Consider the following 18656-nt stretch of genomic DNA (forward strand, 5'->3'; position numbering starts at 1 on the left):
GCTCCCAGGCAAAAGGGATTAAACCTGCACCCTCCACATCCCAGGAGAGCATTCTAATTACCAGCTAAAATTAAACTAGATATAAATCACTAGGTTTCCTTAGCTTCCTTTTCAAATTAGTTAAATTTTCCTCACTCCTGCTAGAGCTGTCTGCTCTGCAGCCCTGCGTGCACACACTCCAGGGGATGCAGAAATATAAATGTGCGCGAGAGGCAATTCTGTGGCCTGGTGGTGGGATGATGGCTAGCAGAGAGAAGTCCCGAGCCATGATTCCCTCTCCTTGTTTTTAGCCAGTTTACAGAAATGTAAACTGCCTCCTGAATTTGGGAAGCAGGGACCAGACCTGCGGTTTGCTGTGCCACAGCCCTGCTCAGCACTTCGGTAGCCCACAGGAGCTCACAGCCGTGGTTCTGGATGCAAGGGACTTTTGCTCTGTGCTTTGTTTTGACTGTGGTGCTGTTGGTGCGTGCTTAGCATTCTTCAAACAGGCATAAAAAGGCAGGGATTCAGGCAGAGTTTAGGGACTTTATGCCAGCTCTGAGCCACCACAGAGCTCAGCCAGGATCCAGGTGCTTATTGCTAACAGGAGGGTCGGTCCTTCACTGCATTTCTGTGTGCCTAGGAGTTTGGACATATGGGAAGTCCAAAAATACGGATGCTTCCAGGGTGGGGTGTGCTGGAATAAGGTGTTTCTGACCTGTCCCCTCGGACTTTAGTCCTAAGAGATGCATTCCTGGTCTTTGCCCTAGGCATTTAAACCCACAGCCAAATCTCAGGGGAGTTCAGGGGTTTGCTACCGGTTCCATGAAGTCTAGATACGACTACAGTGCCATCATGAAACTTCTGCCATATCTTCCTCCCCATTGCAATTTGCTCAGTTAAGTCACACGTATCCCAAGACAAGCACTGTTTTCCTGCACTTGTGCTGTAAGAAGGTTACTACAGTTTAAGGAGTTCACTGCATTTAAACTGTATTTAATCCACTGTAAGAGCTTCCTACTTACCACATAGTTACATGCTTTTTGTGACGCTCTTTTAAAAGATTGGTGTAAAAGTGCTTCAGCAATGAAATTGCTTTATAATGAAAACTGCAACAGACCTTTCAGTCCGTAGGACTTACCAGAAGCAGAACGTCTTTCAGCAATAAATTATTCCATATTGTAGCAAGGCAACGAATAACAAAAATGGCCCAATTACAACTTGCAACATTTTTTATAACAAGCAATGTTAAACAAACTCAATACAGGGCTATTAGCTCAATATTTGGTTCTGAAATCTCAGGCTAGCTTCAGAAGAAATGAATAAACAATTTCTATTAGCTGGATCTAACTTACAAAGCAGCTGGTAAGAACCAATTTTGAAGAAAAGAGATAAAATCGTTTCATCTGAAGATTATTTAAGATCACTTGTGACAATCACAGCAGAGCATTTCATAGCTCTGAGGTGTCAGGCTTGCTTCCTCATTAAAATACTCCAGATTTACTGGCCTTAATTATTTACTTAAACTCTTTGTAGTTCAAAAGTGTTTGAATACTTTTCCTGGAAAGGCAATCTCTAAATATTGCTACAGTTAAGTTCTGTCGGAGTGATGTGTCTATGTCTTCTTTTTAAACATTTGCACCCATGATCTTATTTATCAAGTGTACCATCTTGCCAGCACTTTATGGAGTAAGTTTTGATTAAATCAGTGTCTCTATTTAAGTATTAATTGCAATATCCAAACCAGCTAAACATATCTAAAGTAACTTTTTTTTCCAAAATGCATAAGATGTTTTTGCAGAAGTCATATGAGCGCCTGCAAAATTTAGACTCAGAAGTGATCAGCTCAGCTTAGAAAATTAAATATAGGCTTCCAGCTTGTTTTGGTGTATCCTTAGATACCTCCGCATGAGTAATTGCCTTGTCTGCAAGCAAAAGTATGTTTGCGTGAAGATCGCTGTTTGTGCTGTAGACTGTTGGGGTTATGTCAGTAAATGAGCACAGGCTCATCTCCTGTGCTGCTGTACTTCCAGTCCTGGAGCCACCTATGAATAAGGTGATCCGTGTATCCCTGTGTTACAGGGTTTCATTAATGGCATTACTCTAAAGCTTAACTATAAATATTATCTATTTTTTTTTTTAGTATTTTGATGTATGCTTTTATATGTATATAGATATATATGCACGTAAATATAAATATTATTGTCATTATTCTCCTTTAAGTTGTTCAGGTTGGATTTCCTTGCCTTGGAAAACAAGATGGGGTCGCTGCATTTGAAGTGAACGTGATCATAATGAATTCAGAAGGCAATATTATTCTCCAGACTCCTCAGAACGCCATCTTCTTTAAAACCTGTCAGCAAGGTAACACTAAAAAGAACAGGCCAGAATACTGTTAGACCAGGTCACCTAACTTTCTTATGTTTCATTCAGGATAAGGGCTAGAGAAGATGGAAGTAAAGTGATCACACAATGTGTAGCAATGGTGGTGAATGCCAGGCTGTTCTGTCTGTGGGTTTGCTATTCATTTACTATGTGTTTACTAAGCCTTTTCTTACTGTCAACTCCACCTCCTGGAGCAGACTGGGTTGGAGGCATTTCTCCTCCTGTTCACTGCTCATCACATCAAGGACGCTGATAGAAATGTATCATATGAGAAGCACATGTTAGCAAGTGATTTGAGATGCTTGGAGGTGAACTAGTCCTGTGAAAACAAGCTGAGGCTAACATCTCCAGAAATGGCACATAATTTGGAGAACTGAACTTCGGGATCTGTAGTGGGGATACTGACTTCAGTTAATACTGTTTGGTGCCTTAGTTCAACAGTTTCTTAAATCTCAACTTGCACATCCAAACCAAATGCAAAAATCCTAAATCAGAAAATTTCTGCAGAAGTTGGCTTTACGTTTTCTGGAGCTCAGATGGCAACCTCTTGGTTTTGGATACAGGTAAGGTGGTGGAAGCTGCTCCTCAATACTGGCAGCTATCAAGCAGTAAACACCCACAGGATGCGCTAGTAGAAGAAGGGCACCATGAAGTTATTGCAGTGTTTACTTGGAAAGGAGGGAACCTGTTTAATCAACCAATCTATGAACCATAAACACTATGTAAGAAGACTTTCTGCATTAATTTGATACACTACAACCAACTATAATTATCACTTTAAACTGAGGCTGTGAAAATTGAAAAATCAGTATCTAAGATAAGGCAGTTATCCCATGTCATGTGCAATTGTATCAGATGAACCCATGACAGAGCTGATGTACAAAGAGTGAGATTTTTATTCTTCTATCAAATCTTCCATTCCCAGTCCCACATTTTCTTCTCTGCGCTGTTTTCTCTGAGCTAATTGGCTGTAGTGTGGCTTCAAAGAGCGAGCAGCAGGAGCAGGAGCTGTTTATTCTTTGAAACCTCACTACACCTAAATAGCAAAGCTGCTTGTCTCCTTTGAAGCCTTGCTGCTGCCAATTAGCCCAGGGAAAGTGGAGGAGGGGGAGAAGAAGTGGGCAGAGAAACAGGAAGGAAAATGAGGGCTTAATGGAAGCACAGTCAATCAGATCTCAGGTAGGAAGTTGTGTGACTGATGTAAATACAACACAGAACATTTGATGTCTTTTTATTTTCATTTCAGTTCAAAGATACTGAATTTAATAAACTTTGGAAATAGTGTTGGGGTAATCTTATCGGGACAGCAGAGTTACAGGTCTGTATTGTGTAAAAAAGTGGCTTAAACAGAGAGGGCTCCAAATTCAGTTTACTAGTAGCATTCATCCCAGTTGTTGTTGTTGTTACTGTTTTGATACGAAATGTAATATTTAACAATTTAGCAGTATTACATCATATGGCCTCTCAGAAAAGCTGGGGGTGATTATTGTCCCGGTCCTTTGTTCCTGGAGCCAGCTGAGACACGATGATGATTTTCCAAACTCTGGAGGTGGGCAGAGGAGGAGTTTTCTCACCTCGTCTCTTCCAGCACGTACTGGGATAACTCCCATCCCTGCCCTCTCTCGGGTAAGGTGGACACCGCAGTGTTTTGGGACAGATGCTGAGAAGGATGAGAATGTCCTTACCAGTTGATGTCAGAGTAGGGGTGAGTTTCCTTCCTCTGAAAGACATCATTCATGGCGAGGAGCTCCGATTCCTCCTGCCAGGGCCCCGGTCACTGTTTCCAGTCATTCTTGGCCACCCAGAAGGGCCCCCACCAGAGGAAGTGAGGGGAGTGAGTGAGCAGTTTTGTGGGAGAGGAGAGGATTTGTTGTGGCTAAGAGGTGGCCACGCAAAAAATTATGTTTTCCTATTTTTCTGTTTGAAATGTATTTAAGCATGCTTTTTCTGTAATGAATAGCAGCTCCGCGTTCGGGTACAAAGAGAGAAGCATTTCCAGAAAGAGTCCTAGAGTACAGTGTTGGAACACAGCAAGACCAAAAAGCCTTTACCACTATTACTACTGCTGCAAACAGCTGTATTTTAAAGCAACACTTGCTGCTTCATTTATCTATGGCCTTGGATAGAAAAGCATTTTAAAATTACACCTTTCCTCCTCTCTCTTTCCTGTTTGTTTGGCAGTTGTACACAATATCCAGCCACCTACCAGTACATCAGATTTTCTTTCCTTTTGCTCAGTCTCCGAGTTACCCTTCGCATCCTACTGAATAACAAGCTATTATGTGAGTGCAGCAGAATACTGCATGTAGTTATAGCAGCCATCATTTCCTGTATCTCTAATCAGCTATTAGATAAATGCAAGTTGCAGTGCAGTGCTACTTAAGGCTGCAGAAATTGAAACTGGTCCTGTATACTGAGGGCAGGTCTAAGCAGCGATGCAGGTCCTGCACTGAGTTGCCTGCTCGTTTCCGTGTGGAGGAGAAAGTGCCGGATTGAGCAGAGCATCCCCATTGCTCATGCCTTTACAGACCAGCAGAGCAATGGAAGTGCACAGTCTAACAAGCACATCGTGCGCTTGTCTGAAGACGTGATGAAACCTCTCTTTGTAGACTAACAAAAAAGAAACTAATTTCTCTTGAGGAGGTCTTAGCTGAACTTCCACTTCTGTCAGCATTTGCCTGTCAGCAAATATTTTTACTGTTGTGTCAAAGGAATATATTCATCCTACCGAGACCTGGCTGACAACTGAAGTATATAATATTCAATTAAGATTGTCATTATATTTTATGAAGCGGAGTGCCCAGGAGGATGCAGAAACGGAGGGTTTTGCAACGAAAGACATGTCTGTGAATGTCCAGATGGATTTTATGGGCCTCACTGTGAGAAAGGTAATTTTTAAAACATCTTCTCAACTGTCGTCTTTACCATAATCTCAACAAAACTGTAGCTACTGCACTGTAGCCTCCCCTAAAAATAATATTCTGAAGATTTTGTATATTTTGGGTCCACACATGTAAGAGAAGTACTATTATCATCCATGATCTAATGGAAATATTAATTGCTTACAAGAAAAATGTTTTCTTTCTAGGAGATTGCTTTTAACAAAAACTGACACAATAGTCAAGTGATCCTTAATCACAGGGAATCCATCTGGCAAAAAGATTAAATAAAATTCTTCTGCTAATGAGGACTAGCTGGGAAACAAAGCACAGGACTTTTGTTGTTCCGCATTTGTTAATTTGGAGATAAGACCTAATTTGGAGGCAGGCTGACAACGAAGAGGGGAAGACGAAGAGTCTCCTTTTCCCTTCCATTAGTGACTAATAGCCCCAAACAACATTTCCAGGAGTGAAGGACCAGGAAATTGGTGGGACTTGGCGAGGAAACTAACTTTTCTTCCTACCTCTTCCTTCCTCCTGCCCCAGTGGCAGACTGTCCCTGGGGTGACTTGAGATGGAGCAAACCATCCCCGTGGGCATCCTATTCCAATGCCATCCTTCACTCCCAGACGCTCTGGCTACGTCCAAAATATTAAGTACAGAGTATCAGGGACTGTTTTCTGGCCTGGAGGCCAACTGGCACGGTGCAGCTTACATTCGTATGTTTAATAAACTCTCTTACCCTTTCCCCCCCCCAAAAAAAGCCCCTCCAAACTCCCTGCTGGGAGGAGCCTGTGCCCACTGCTTGCCCCAGGGCCGTGCCTGGGAGGGTTTGCCGGTCAGCCGGGGACAAAGCCGTGCCAGGAACGGCACCAACAATTTCACAAGATGGATGATCCTGCGCCCCCGCTTGCCCCCGCGCCTGGGTGCTGTTTGACTCGCTAGTACGGACCCAGCCTTGCTGCACGTACCGATTGTGGGCAACCGCGAGATGAAGCATTGCCCCCCGACGTGCCTCCCTGGAAGAGCCTTGTGGGGTGGCCCCAACTGCAGAGAAGTCTTGGGAGAGCACAGGGGCTCTGGAGAAGGTTCTTGAGGAGCATGCAGGACAGCTTGGCCACCAAAGCAGGCCACGTGGCAGGCTTCCCTAGCCTAAATTAGGTAGCCGTGCTTACGCTCAGGTATGCAGAGGAAGAGGGGAGGGTTCATGGTGAAGCCTGCCTGGGAACCCCACGGAATTGCCGGCACCCCTGAGCGCAGCCCCTATAGAGACAGTCCTGTCTGCAGAGCTGGGCACCGGCGGCAGCACCGGAGTCCAGTTATAGAGAGGACTGGTCTGGGGCACTGCAAATATCCACAGGGTGCAGGTGGGCACTTTGCTCTCCCCAGTTTGGAATTAAACTGTACAAGAGGCAGTTTCTGCTTACGTATGGAACTGGATTTGAACTGAATTTAGTCTTCACTTTTTTGGTAACACTACATACAAATTGCCAGATACAAACCAGAGATGTAATTGATCGAAGCCACTAACAAAGATGCTTTGCAAAGGTGACTTACTACATTCAGCAGAAGGACAAGCAGATTAAGAGGTCAATGTGCTGTGTGTTTAAATAGCCATTTGCTATCACACCAGCAACGTTTTTTCTGTTCTTCCTGCTCCTCAGCGCTGTGTGCTCCTCGCTGCATGAACGGTGGGCTCTGCATTACACCCGGCCTCTGCATCTGCCCCCCGGGGTTCTACGGCATCAACTGCGACAAAGGTAACTGCTGGCTAAACACCCCAGGCTCCGTATCCAACAGCCTCTCTTTACTCACCTGTGTTAGTTTCCCTCTAGGAGTGGATTTTGGAAAGTCAGGCAAGTGATGAAGTAAGCAAGCTTTAAACGTTTTGTGATTCTTCAAACAGATGCTCTAGCACAACCTGGCAGCTGCTGGAAGAATGTAGGGATTTGCAGTGCTTTCACAGCTGGATGTGCAGGCATCCATATAAGCCAGCTCTGTGAAGGGTAATTTAGATAATCGCTTTAGCTGATCCACTGAAAGCTGTGGGACCTACCACAAAATTAACTTATGTTTCTGGCCTAGGAAGAAAGATGATCTCTATTTGAATTCTAGTTTCCTGGAGTAAAACTAGTTTTAATAATTATTTAGTATTAATTTGCTGCATCTGTACACATGAAAAAATAAGCAGGCTCTTCATTTTTTGTTGCTGCATTGTGGCTCAGGAAGGATAAAAAAGAACAATTAGTTGTTCAGAACAGTAATTTGGAACAGTCCAAGCTACCACATAGAAAAAAAACAAGTAGTTTCCTGCAGAAATATAACTGACCTGCTCATGGCAGAGCAGATTACAGAACATCACATTGCATTTATTGTTGCAGAACTATATGAAGTAAAGACTAAACGCAAAAGGTCCTAGCGGACTTTCCAGAAAAATAATGGGAACCGTCCTAGGCCTTTAGGTGTGCTTGCACAAACTGTTTTGTCAATGTCCTTCTGACTTGTATCTAGTCCTTGATGAGACTTTTACCTCATTTAAAAAATGTTTCAAAAGTGCACTGTAGTGAAATGCTCCCAGTGTCTTCAAGGATTAATGTGAATCCCAGCTATTTGGGGAAAAGTCACGTCTAACAATGTAAGTAATTTGGCAAGTCAGAGACACAGCATTTGCACCTATGTCACCACACAGCAAAAACTTATACAGGTTTCTTCCTAGTTAAGGTGTTAATGAAGAACTGTAGTGAAATATCCTTTTGTAGAAGTAACTTCCAGGCCTAGGTTGTGCTCCTTTTATCAGACACTGGCAGTTTCAATAGCAATTGTGACTTGATCCTTCAGCAAGCTTTACATGTGAGGACTGATAAAGATGTACACACACAATCTGTCCTCGAGAATCTCACTGCTGTATTGTTCCTTGTCTCTATATTGACTTGTGTGTGTGCCTGTGTAAAGCATTATGTAGGAAAAACTGCATTTCAGTCTTCCTTTGTAAACCAGATGAAAAGATGTTAATGAACTTTTTTAAACCTACTCAATGTTTATTTATGATGAGCAGCAGAAAACATTAAGGCCAAGTCAGGCTGAGTTCATATTAGTGACTTAGTTCATTCCCGTTTTATCTGTTTCAGCAAATTGTACAACAACTTGTTTCAATGGAGGAACGTGTTTCTATCTGGGAAAATGCATTTGTCCTTCGGGCTATGAAGGAGACCAATGTGAAATTAGTGAGTAGCATCTCCATGTGCTTGCTTTCACTTACGTCAACTTCTTCTAGTGTCAGTGTCTGAATGATGACGTGCAGCCTGCCTCTGTTGGGCTCACAGCGAGGGTCTCACACGGCAGGTTGGGGCCTCAGAGTCAGATGCCACATGCCTCCAAATGAGTTTCCTACTGGTAAGTTTGACTCATTGCTAGACCATCTCATCCCCTACCTTGTTTTTTCTTTTTACTAGTAACTGGGCTTGGTAATGACCATCAGGCCGTAAGTATGCAAGCAATACTCTGTGGCAGACAAATGGGCTGCTGTGCCAAGCCCCTGTGGAGCAGCGATTTTCAAATGTTACGGCAATTCGCACTTGGGCACAGCAGAATAGGTTTGAGCCCACACCTCTGAAAGGGCTACTTTAAGTTGGGAATGAAAGGGTTTGGGGCAAAGGGAGGACTGAACCGTAAGAGCTGAGAGCTTTCATGTAACATATTAAGTTGCATTCACACGGCAACTTGAAAATCCGTGTGACAAACATCAGAAGACTTGCTATTTTCAGAAGTTTAGCATCAAAGCAATTCAAAATATTTAGCTCATGGCTGATCTAAGTGTGCTATATAAAGCTGGGGGTGGAGGTATGGCTAGGCTGGAACAGACCTGGGAGGTCAGCTGTCAAGTATTTGATCTCACTAAAAGAAGGGTTTTCTCACAGCTCTGTTAAATTGGATTAATTCTGTAGTTCCCCACACTTCAGTAGAGTATGAGCATTTCGGTTTTCAGAACATACATCAGGTCGTTCTTTCTGGGCTTAAAGCTTCTAACAGGACGCTGTGTAAGGAGCTTCCCCTGCTGTAAATAATGTCACCGATGTTCCCCAGCACCTTCACAGGAGCACAGAGAGCAGCCTTTGGCCTGGGATATGTAAGAGCTGATTTCTTAATATGCATCAGTAGAGACAGGCTCTTCTTACAGTTACGAAATTTGTATCATCAAATGCTTTGGAAACACATGGAAATAAACTCGAAGATGCTGTCAGCCAATACAGGACAATAAATGAATTACTGTGCAAAGAAAGAACACAGATACCATAAGACCCACATTTTGCTCAGTATTTATGTATCGATAAACAGTAGTTGTATGTAAATGTTTCACCATATCTCTATGCATTACAAGGTGTTTTGCAGCTCCTTTTTACCTCAGCAAAACTTGAGCCAAATGGAAGCAGCAAAGCTTTATTGTTATTAATTAATAAAGATTGCCTTTTGATATAAATACAGATCAGATGTCAGCAAGAACAACAGTGTGGGTTTCCACTGAATTTACCTTTGCTTACCTCAAGTTCAAATCTGACACTCTGGCACAGAACCCCATTTCTTTCTTCAATCCCCAACAAGTCAACTTTGTTGATACTTCTCAGATGATTAATAAGGTTTTGTTCAAAGTTTGAGAAGCATGTGTTTTATGTCAGTGGTGGTTTTTTGAGGAGAATTCTTAGAACTGGTATTACAGCATGTATAATTAAGGGTAATCCATTTAATCGATCTGTCCGAGGGGCTCAAGCTCATTGTTGTTGTCTTCCGCTGCTTTTAATAGGTGCAGCTGACTTTGGCTTCTTGCAAAAGTTCACCTGTGCAACACAAATTAATTAAAATACAGGTAGTAAACTAGTTCCTGTACAAAAGAAAGAAAAAATTTTTCAGGATCACAGTATGCTAAAATTTAAACTGGGATCATGTCGATGAGAGCAAGGAAAGCTATGCACTTGCCTTGGCTTTTGTAAAGCTGGGATGGCAATTGTTAGACCATGATTGATGGCTGCTACCACCTCTGGGCGCTGCACCAGTGCCAGCACCGCAGTGGAAGACTGCAAGAAATGCTAGACAGGGCTTAGAAACACCAGAGGAGAAACACAACTCAGTCTCTTTTCTTAGATCCAGGGCCAGCTACGTTCAGTCATGGGCGTCTTGAAATAACAAGGGGAGAAAACCTTTCAACAGGCAGAAAGCCATCTTCTGAAAACTGGAGAGTTGTTTTGGGGTTTTTTTTAATATTGTTTAAAGATTTTGAGTGCTTGTCTAATAGTTGAATCACTCTCTAAGATTCCTGGGAAATGTACTAGACGCAGTCTACAATACTAACAAGCATTCACAGTCTTCCAGTTTTTTTCTAGCTATAGTTATGCATTGTCTCTAATTAGTGTCTTAGTTTGAGTCCAGAGAGTTTTATTTTGTTTTGGATTCCTCCCCCATTTGTCACCAACTGTTTTGTTGCTTTTTCCATTTCTCAGTCAGTAACAGAGTTATTACTCTTTCCTTCATTCTGTGAAAATACCTTAGTCCAAAGTTAATTGAGCTGTGCTGAGCCAAATGCTTGCCTAATGCAACTCTGTGGAAGTCAGTATCACACCCCTTGATGCATATTCTCCAGATTTACTTCAAGAACTAGGAAAATGCACAGATTTCCTTAGCATTGCTCCTTTTGGTCATTAATTAATTATCCAAATGCTTGCAAATTAGAATACCTAAAGGTTCCCTCTCCAGAGGCTCCTGCAGGGAAATTGGGCTTTTGCAGAAGCTCTCCTTAGCACGGTTTATTCCGTCAGCTGGTTATGAAGCTTGTTTCAGGGCTATTAAAATAATTACGCACATTAGGAATAAATGGTTTTTTTATATTGATGATACACACGTGAATCAGAGAAGTCTGCCAGGGTTGAGAGCTGAGCAGGCGCTGCCGGGTGTACTGAGCTCCCAAGGGAGCAGTCTGTGATCGGGAGATGAGTGCATTTGCTGAGGTTTTCAGCACAGCAAGCCAGTGTTGGTGCTTAAATTATCACGTGCAGGTTGCAGGTAACATCCTTTTTTTAAAAAAAAAAAGGGAAAGGAAAGGAAACAGTTTGCTGCCCCAGGTCCCAGTTTTTGTTTGCTCACAGATTCAGGTAAATACTGTTACTAAATCTAGGAAGGGCTTTTTTTCCCTCTTTTCCGAAGACACTAGAAAATGTTGTGGGATTAGAAAAGGTGAAAAAAGCTTTGGACGACAGTGAGAAAAGCTGCTCTGGTCCGTATGGCCACCGATGAGGCAAGGGACCGAGGGTGTAGTTCCTGCTGGCCCGCGAGTGCCCAGGGACGTGGCAGTGGGCCCCCCTCGGCCTGGGGGTCACCCTTCCAGAGACGAGTGAGGATTTAATTGGTGATGGGAGGCTCGACATTAAGTTTGAGGAAGGCCCTTGGTGCGAGTCCGGCGCAGCGTGGCTCTCCTCCACCATCGTGGACCTCCTCCATCCCCGGCGCGTCAGGGCCAGACCCACCGCCACCAGAGCCAGCCTCGTCCTTTGGCAAAGCGTGAATGTGAGGGACAGCAATTTCCACTCCAAAAGCCTGGAAAAACGCCTGCCAGTTCTAATTACTGTTACCGAAGATGCTCTGGTTTTTGCAGACAGGAAAGGAGGGCATGCTTGTTTAATGTGCCTTTAGTTTCTGAGCCGTGGCGTGGAACAGCCCTCACCGCACCATCCACGGCATCGTGGTGCTCCACAGCCTCTTGTTACAAGCTGACAGGCCCAGCCGATCTGTTTATTGTCCGCAAGTAGCGGCCATACCTGTCAGTTCCTGAGCATCCTATTGCTTCAAATCTCTCCCGGCCGCCACCAGATTTTCTTCTGCTTGTGTCCCAGGCTTTGCAAACCCGAAATGCGGACAGTGCTGCCTCCCCCACGAAGGGTGAGGAGAGCAGGCGGCAATACTGACCGGTCGCACAAATCCAGGCAAAAGCTGCATGGACACACGGGCTTTGGCCGTGCCAAATTGTTGTCATATTTTCAAAGCAGAAGAATGCACGTAAACTGGAAGCACAGACTTGCAGCAAAGTCTTCCTGATGGCTGCATAGTGCACACTCGTACACCAGCATCCGATGAGTTTTTCAGGTACAAGTCGGGCTTCTCAGACACTTGTCTCCACTAGGTTCAGGGGACTAAGACCATTATTTTCGCGTTTTCAATTTCTAGGTAAATGCCATCAGCCCTGTCGAAATGGAGGCAAATGTACTGGTAAGAATAAATGCAAGTGCTCCAAAGGCTACCAGGGAGACCTGTGTTCAAAGCGTAAGTACCAAAGCCACTCCATCAGTCCTTGTTGTAGGAGCATCAAGCTGGCTGTACAGTATCTTTTTACATCATGTCAGCACTAATCGTTTGTTGTCAAAGTATTTCAGGTTAATTTATTTTCTGGACATAGAGCATAAACCAGACTTAAGGGAATTATGAAACCAGAAACGTTTTTTTACAAAGCCTCCCCATGGTCTCTTCTGTACTCTGAGATTCTATAAAACAGCAACGTGTCAGCTCAGTAATAGCAGTTCAGTAATAGAGAGAGGCTTAATAAAACGTCAGTACATTACAACATTAAAATCCAATGGGAGCACCTTGTGAGAGGGATGCTGGGGGCTACCGTCCTTCTCCCGCTGGTTCTGGTGGGCGCTCCGCTCTGCTGTTCGACCTGCTGCTCTCTGCCGGAGACTGAGCCAGACCTTGCAGGTGGAAGGCGGAGGGGACTGCTTTGGGGCTCTGCACACACTCCGTGCAAAGGCACAGATTTACTGTGAGAGCCCCAGCCCCTGCCAGGACCAACCCATCGCGAGGAACAGCAGGGAAAGCAAATATGCAACTCCGTCTCTGGATGAAATGTCAGGAGGTCAGGTGTGTGCGCTCGCTTTCTTACAGCTGTCTGCGAACCCGGCTGTGGCCTGTACGGCACCTGTGCTGAGCCCAACAAATGCCAGTGCAAGGAAGGCTGGCACGGGAGACACTGCAATAAAAGTAAGTGAGAAACAAACCCTGCGAGTCCGTATCGGGGGTCTTACACATCTGATGCTCTACAGAAACGACTGCTTCAAGAGCCTTTCCAGCATCATTAATGATACTGCACTCCATTTTTTCTGATCTTTAATCCAAACAATAAAACAAAGATTTTTCAACACTCCATAATTTTTACTACTTAAAAAACCCTCAGGATAGTGTGAAAGTGTTTTAGCAAGATCACCCTTGTATTAGAAATTCCAGAATCTGGTATCAACCAGATTTCTAGATGACCTTGCATGTCTTCCACCCATAGCATGGAAGGGGTCTAAAGTCCTTCAGTACTCCTCAGTCCAGTCAGCTAGCTTTAAAATGTTGGGTAGGCATTTTTAGAAATAAAACTCTGTCAGGTTTTAAAGCTGATTAAAACTTAGAAAAAATGAAATGTCCTTTAGAAACTTTGGGGAAAACTTGAAGAGTTATGCAAGAGCTATGCTTAGCAACTTCAGAGTTTTCTCCTCCTCTTCCCACCCATGCTCCACAGGCGACAGAATATATTGTCCCAAAGCAAAGTTAAAGTCCTCAAAATGAGTTTCTGCTGTGCTTATTGGGCCATTTGACACCTGTTGAAGCAACTGATCATTTCACTGGGTTTAAAATAGCACTATGAAATTATTTGAAATACAATTGGATATCTCTAGTAAGAGCTTCAGATTTAACTTTATATTTCATGTGCAACAGTGCTGTAACAGCAGATCTTCAAGAGACATTCTGTACATCCTCCCATGAGGTATTAATGTTTATTACTGTTAGCTAATGATTCACATTTAGTGTTTTAAGTGTCAATAATAAAAAAAGTTGAAAAATTTTGCAGCTATAAAACCCACCAATTAGCTATAAGAAATGTGAACCTTACATTGCAGCATCAACTGAATGTTGATTTTTATTAAATGCTGTTGATTGCTGTGATTTGTATCACATTAAAATGTATTAGAATAAATATAGTTGTTTCATTAGAAAAATAGTATTATCTAACTAAAATGGATTTTGCTGTGAAAATTAGGTTTGGGGAGTCCACTTTTCTGCTGTTAGTCGACCTGTGTTTAAGTATTCATGTCATTCTCTGAAGGAGAAATACCATTAATATAAGTTATGGTTAGAAAAAACGTACATGGAAATGAACCAATGTGAATGTCCATTCATAAGTTCAATATGAACTTTTTCTTCCTATAAAGAACTCAGATAGCAAGTGAAAAAAAGTACGTACTATGGGTGACCATCCCCAAAGAAATAATTACCTGTACAACAAAACCAAAACTCATAACTGCCTTGTAATGAGGAGTCAATAGTCACACATTATGGTCAGCTCCAAGGTTTTCCAGCCTTCATTACCTGGAGTTTGGGTACAGTCCTGCTGTGTTTAGCACTGCAAAACTCTCTTTGTATTCAGCAAAGAAACTGAGAATAGGCCATTTGGGTAAAATTTACCCCCATTTTAAGTGCCCACGTAGGGCTTAAATTGCACATACAAGTGCATGCACTGCAATTCACTCTTTTCAGCTAAAACCAAACATCTCCTGATCTTGAAAGGAGGTTTACAGTTAATTTGAGAGACTTGCTTCATACTCCATCAAATGAATGGCTCCTCAGTAAAGCTGTTTTCTTAAAAAGAAGTGGTTAAAAAGACTGAACGGGGGACTCAGTTTTTCAAAGTCATTTCCATGAGCTTTAAGTAATGAGATGGGTAAATGAAACTATAAATAATTACAACATAATACTTTGAATTCCATTTTTATTGTTCGTTTTCATTTTCCACAACAAAGCAGCTCTGCTATGCCTGTTTCAGACTGCTTTTTTTCCCCCTAGGTGTTTATTGTTGCTGCTGTTCTTTCTCTTCACATTCAGCCATAAACCAAAGCCAAGCTCAGGTAGCTGGCGCAGATTCTCCCCGGGGGGATGCTTATGCCCCTCTTTAGAGCCCGTCGCCAGCAGATCGGCACGACTCTCACCCACCCGGCGTGGGCTGTGCACGCGTGAACCGAGGGCTGAGTGACAGCCCACGTGTGCTGATGGTCCCCTGGGCTCCCTGGCAAGGCGCGAGCATCTTCCCGTCTGGCAGCACCTTGTCCGTCCGGGGGGGGCACAGGGAAGGGCAAGCACTCGCGTAAGGCATGGCAAAATCCTTTGTCCAAATGGGGGAGACTGTTTCCACTTGAAATATTAGCCGTGGATCGCGAGCCCGCTTCTGTGGTTTCTTTTCTCTTGAACTGGATAATTTTCCAGGGCATGGAGCCAGCGGTCTGAGCGCCCTGAGGCCAGCAGGCAGCAAGCACAGGCAGCACACGCCTTCGCTGAAAAGGGCCGAGGAGAGGCATGTTCCACCCGAATCCAATTATATCTGGTGAACTCCAACATCTGAAACGGTTCGTGTTACACAAAGTTCATAGCCTTCATTAACCTCTCATGGATTGAATGCTAAAAACACTGTTCATTACAGTTAAGATTAACGGCTGGAATTTTATTAGCTTCATTATAAACCACTGAGCTGATATTTACTATTCCTTTTAAGTTTTATAAATACTGCTATAGCGTGATTATATAGGCTGCTTCTTTCAGTGCTTTGGATCGTGTTTTGTACTATACTTCAGTTATGCTTAAACTTCCTTGTTTTGATTATATAGCTGCAAATATTTTCCAAAAATTAAGTAACAATATTCAAGCAGAAAACCTCGTAGATGCTAACCTGAATCGTTTCAATGACTACAGATTTAATTTGCCTGAGACAAAAGAAAGGTGCATTTTACATTTTTGCTATTGTGTATTTAGACTTTTCCCTAAGAAAAATAAATAAGTTGCCTAATTTAAAAACTGATTAACTCAATTCAATTTTATTTTTGGCCTTACAGTTTTGCAAAATAATGTATATTAAAAATATACCGCATTGGTGCCATTTAACCAACGTAATATATTGTAAACAAAGTAGAACTATAATGTATGAACTTTCTGCATTAGCTTGAAGCAATATAATATATTGTAAACAAAACAGCTCTTATGTAATAAACTTTTTATACTGACGGTTATGTATAAAATAAAGATGCTGCTTTAGTTTTTCGAGTACTGCTCTGTGCAGCCTGCTGCGGTCTCATCAGCGCTGGGTTGGGACGACGGCTTTCCTAGAGCACCCTCATAAAACAGTGGCACAGTGGGGTTGGTTTCCCTGTCTCTGCTTTTAGCCCCACAGCTCTTAAAAATATTTCAGAAGAGCAACTTCTTCTTGTGCCTTTGCAAAGGAGGGGATAGCGCTGAAGGCCAGGTGTTTACTCCCTGTATTTGCCCTCCACCACGTCCTCCTTTCCCTTCCGGCGCTGCCGCCGGCCATGCCAAGCTGGAATGTGCCCTGTTCGTGGTGCCACCGGTACCCGGGGTATTCTTCTCAGAGCCTCTGTCCAAGCAGGTAACAGTCCAGCCCTGGCGATGTTTCCTGTTCAAGGGTGATGCTCCCATGTCATGTTGTGTTCAGATTGTAAAAGGTTTGGGTGCTGCCTCGTGCAACAGTCAAGGGCCACACAGTTTGTGATGTGCTGTGGCTAGGAAGCAATGAAAATGGTTTCTGGCTGCGCTGAAGAACAATGTCCGCTACAACAGATGATTACTGACCCTTGCTATGCTGCAGTTCTGGGAACCTTATTATCTGGGAGGAGTTAAATAAAAAAATAAAACACATAATTTGGGGCATAAAATTGATGAGTGAGAAGTTTTGACTTACAAAGGAAAAAGTCTAGTTTACTAACCTGACCTTGCTGGTCTTATTTAGTCAATGGACCCATAGGCCAAGCAAAAAGACTTGCTTAGGCCAGAGAGAGGGTGGACAGCTCTCTAAGGATGCGTTTCTATGTTGTCCTTCGTGTGGTGGGACTTTTCCCTTCACTGGGGCCAGCGAAGGGGGCCGTGGGGCAGGAGCAGAGCTCAGCCTCTGCCCCCAGCCAGTGCTCTCCCGAAAGCAGCCTCTTCAAATCGAAAGAGGATGGAAAACAGGGAACCTCAGGCACAGGAGAAGACACTTGGGAGATGAAAACTTGGGGGAGGCATTGAGGAAGGAAACTTTTTTTGATACTTTTCCTTAAAAGCAATGAAAGAAGGAGATTAATATTAGGCTGAGGTTAAATGTGTAGCTGCTCTGTATCTCCAGGGATGCCCCAGGAGCTGTTTAGAAACATGGATGTCACATTTGCTAGCTTTCTGCTTTTTCTGTAGCAATGACTGGCTTAAGTGATTGGTCACACGCTATAGTAAAAAGCACAGAAATTTCTTACTTAAAAAGTCCTCAGATATTTTGGCTGAACTTTTTCTGCTCCTGTCAATTTCTTAGAAAGTGCTTCCTTAAAAATAGCAAGTGTATTCTTTTATATGGAGTAATTTATTTTGCTACTTGTTCCCAAGACACTAAATGCTGCTGCTTTGTTTTCAGAGTTTCACCACTGATTTTTGGAAAGATCATTAATCACGAGAAGAGTATGGTCAGAAATGTTGTGAAAGGAAAAAATATTCCTCAAAGTGCACACTGTAACACAACCCTTTTTCTTAAATAACATCAACTTTCTACATGCAAATTTTCCACCACTTTGCCTTTAATACCAGCATGAGCACAGTTCCCTGTGTAGAGGCAGTCCCTCACAACAGAGAAGTTTTAAGTTAAAGTCTGTGATATCTGACAATGCTAAAAGAAGACATTAATTCCTCAGAAAAAGTCCAGTAGAAAGTTGGAAACCATTTTGCCATTAGAAAATAAACTACAAAATTTATCATGCCCTCTCACTGGACAGGACATATGTATGGGAAAAACAAATGTATGTGCCATAGATGAAAATCAGTTAAAGAAAAATAACAAGAAAAGTCGAAATACCAATATCTGCTACAATAGGTCAGACAGAAACTGCCTTTTCAACATTTGGAAAGTTTGTAGTTAGCCAGAGCGAGATGCCAAATGTTGCGCTTGTAAGCAGCAGCCATGAGATAATCAAAACTGGTAAAAGAACATGAAATGTTAAATCACTAGAGCTCTATCCCAGTGATCCCAATTTAAGCAACTGACAAACTTACAGCTTTACAAAGTGCTTCCAATAGTCTTCAATAATTTGGGTATCTAATATTGGCATCCTGCTATGTCCAGGTGTGCACAACAGTTCAAAGAACAAATACATAAGGCACAGAAAGAAAGCAGAGACAGACGCCCTAAGGGCAAACTGCCTTTTTTGTACCACTGCCATTAGCGAATCAATGCACATGCTTTTTCTCGGTAATTTACAGTTTAGGTTAGTATCCCCTTAACTCCGGCTATGCCGCTTGATTTCAAATATATCACTTTTATTGCCTCTTCACTTGACTCTTTGGGAACTGGAGAGAATTTGGGCCTTG

At 42.9% G+C, this 18656-nt stretch overlaps 1 protein-coding gene across 1 annotated transcript in view; it reads left to right on the forward strand.

Annotated features, from left to right (window-relative positions):
* The window catches only part of WIF1 (WNT inhibitory factor 1), a 44546-nt gene extending 28191 nt beyond the window's left edge, over nt 1-16355 (forward strand). Inside the window, exons 4-10 of the mRNA XM_052774331.1 lie at nt 2203-2343; nt 5157-5252; nt 6908-7003; nt 8372-8467; nt 12453-12548; nt 13167-13262; nt 15525-16355. Of these exons, the coding sequence (XP_052630291.1) occupies nt 2203-2343; nt 5157-5252; nt 6908-7003; nt 8372-8467; nt 12453-12548; nt 13167-13262; nt 15525-15646 (743 nt within the window). The 3' untranslated portion in view covers nt 15647-16355. The remainder of the gene's footprint in view (nt 1-2202; nt 2344-5156; nt 5253-6907; nt 7004-8371; nt 8468-12452; nt 12549-13166; nt 13263-15524) is intronic.
* Nucleotides 16356-18656: the final 2301 nt, after the last annotated feature.

The sequence above is a fragment of the Harpia harpyja genome, chromosome 23 (assembly GCF_026419915.1).
Source record: "Harpia harpyja isolate bHarHar1 chromosome 23, bHarHar1 primary haplotype, whole genome shotgun sequence".
Classification (NCBI taxonomy): Eukaryota; Metazoa; Chordata; class Aves; order Accipitriformes; family Accipitridae; genus Harpia; species Harpia harpyja.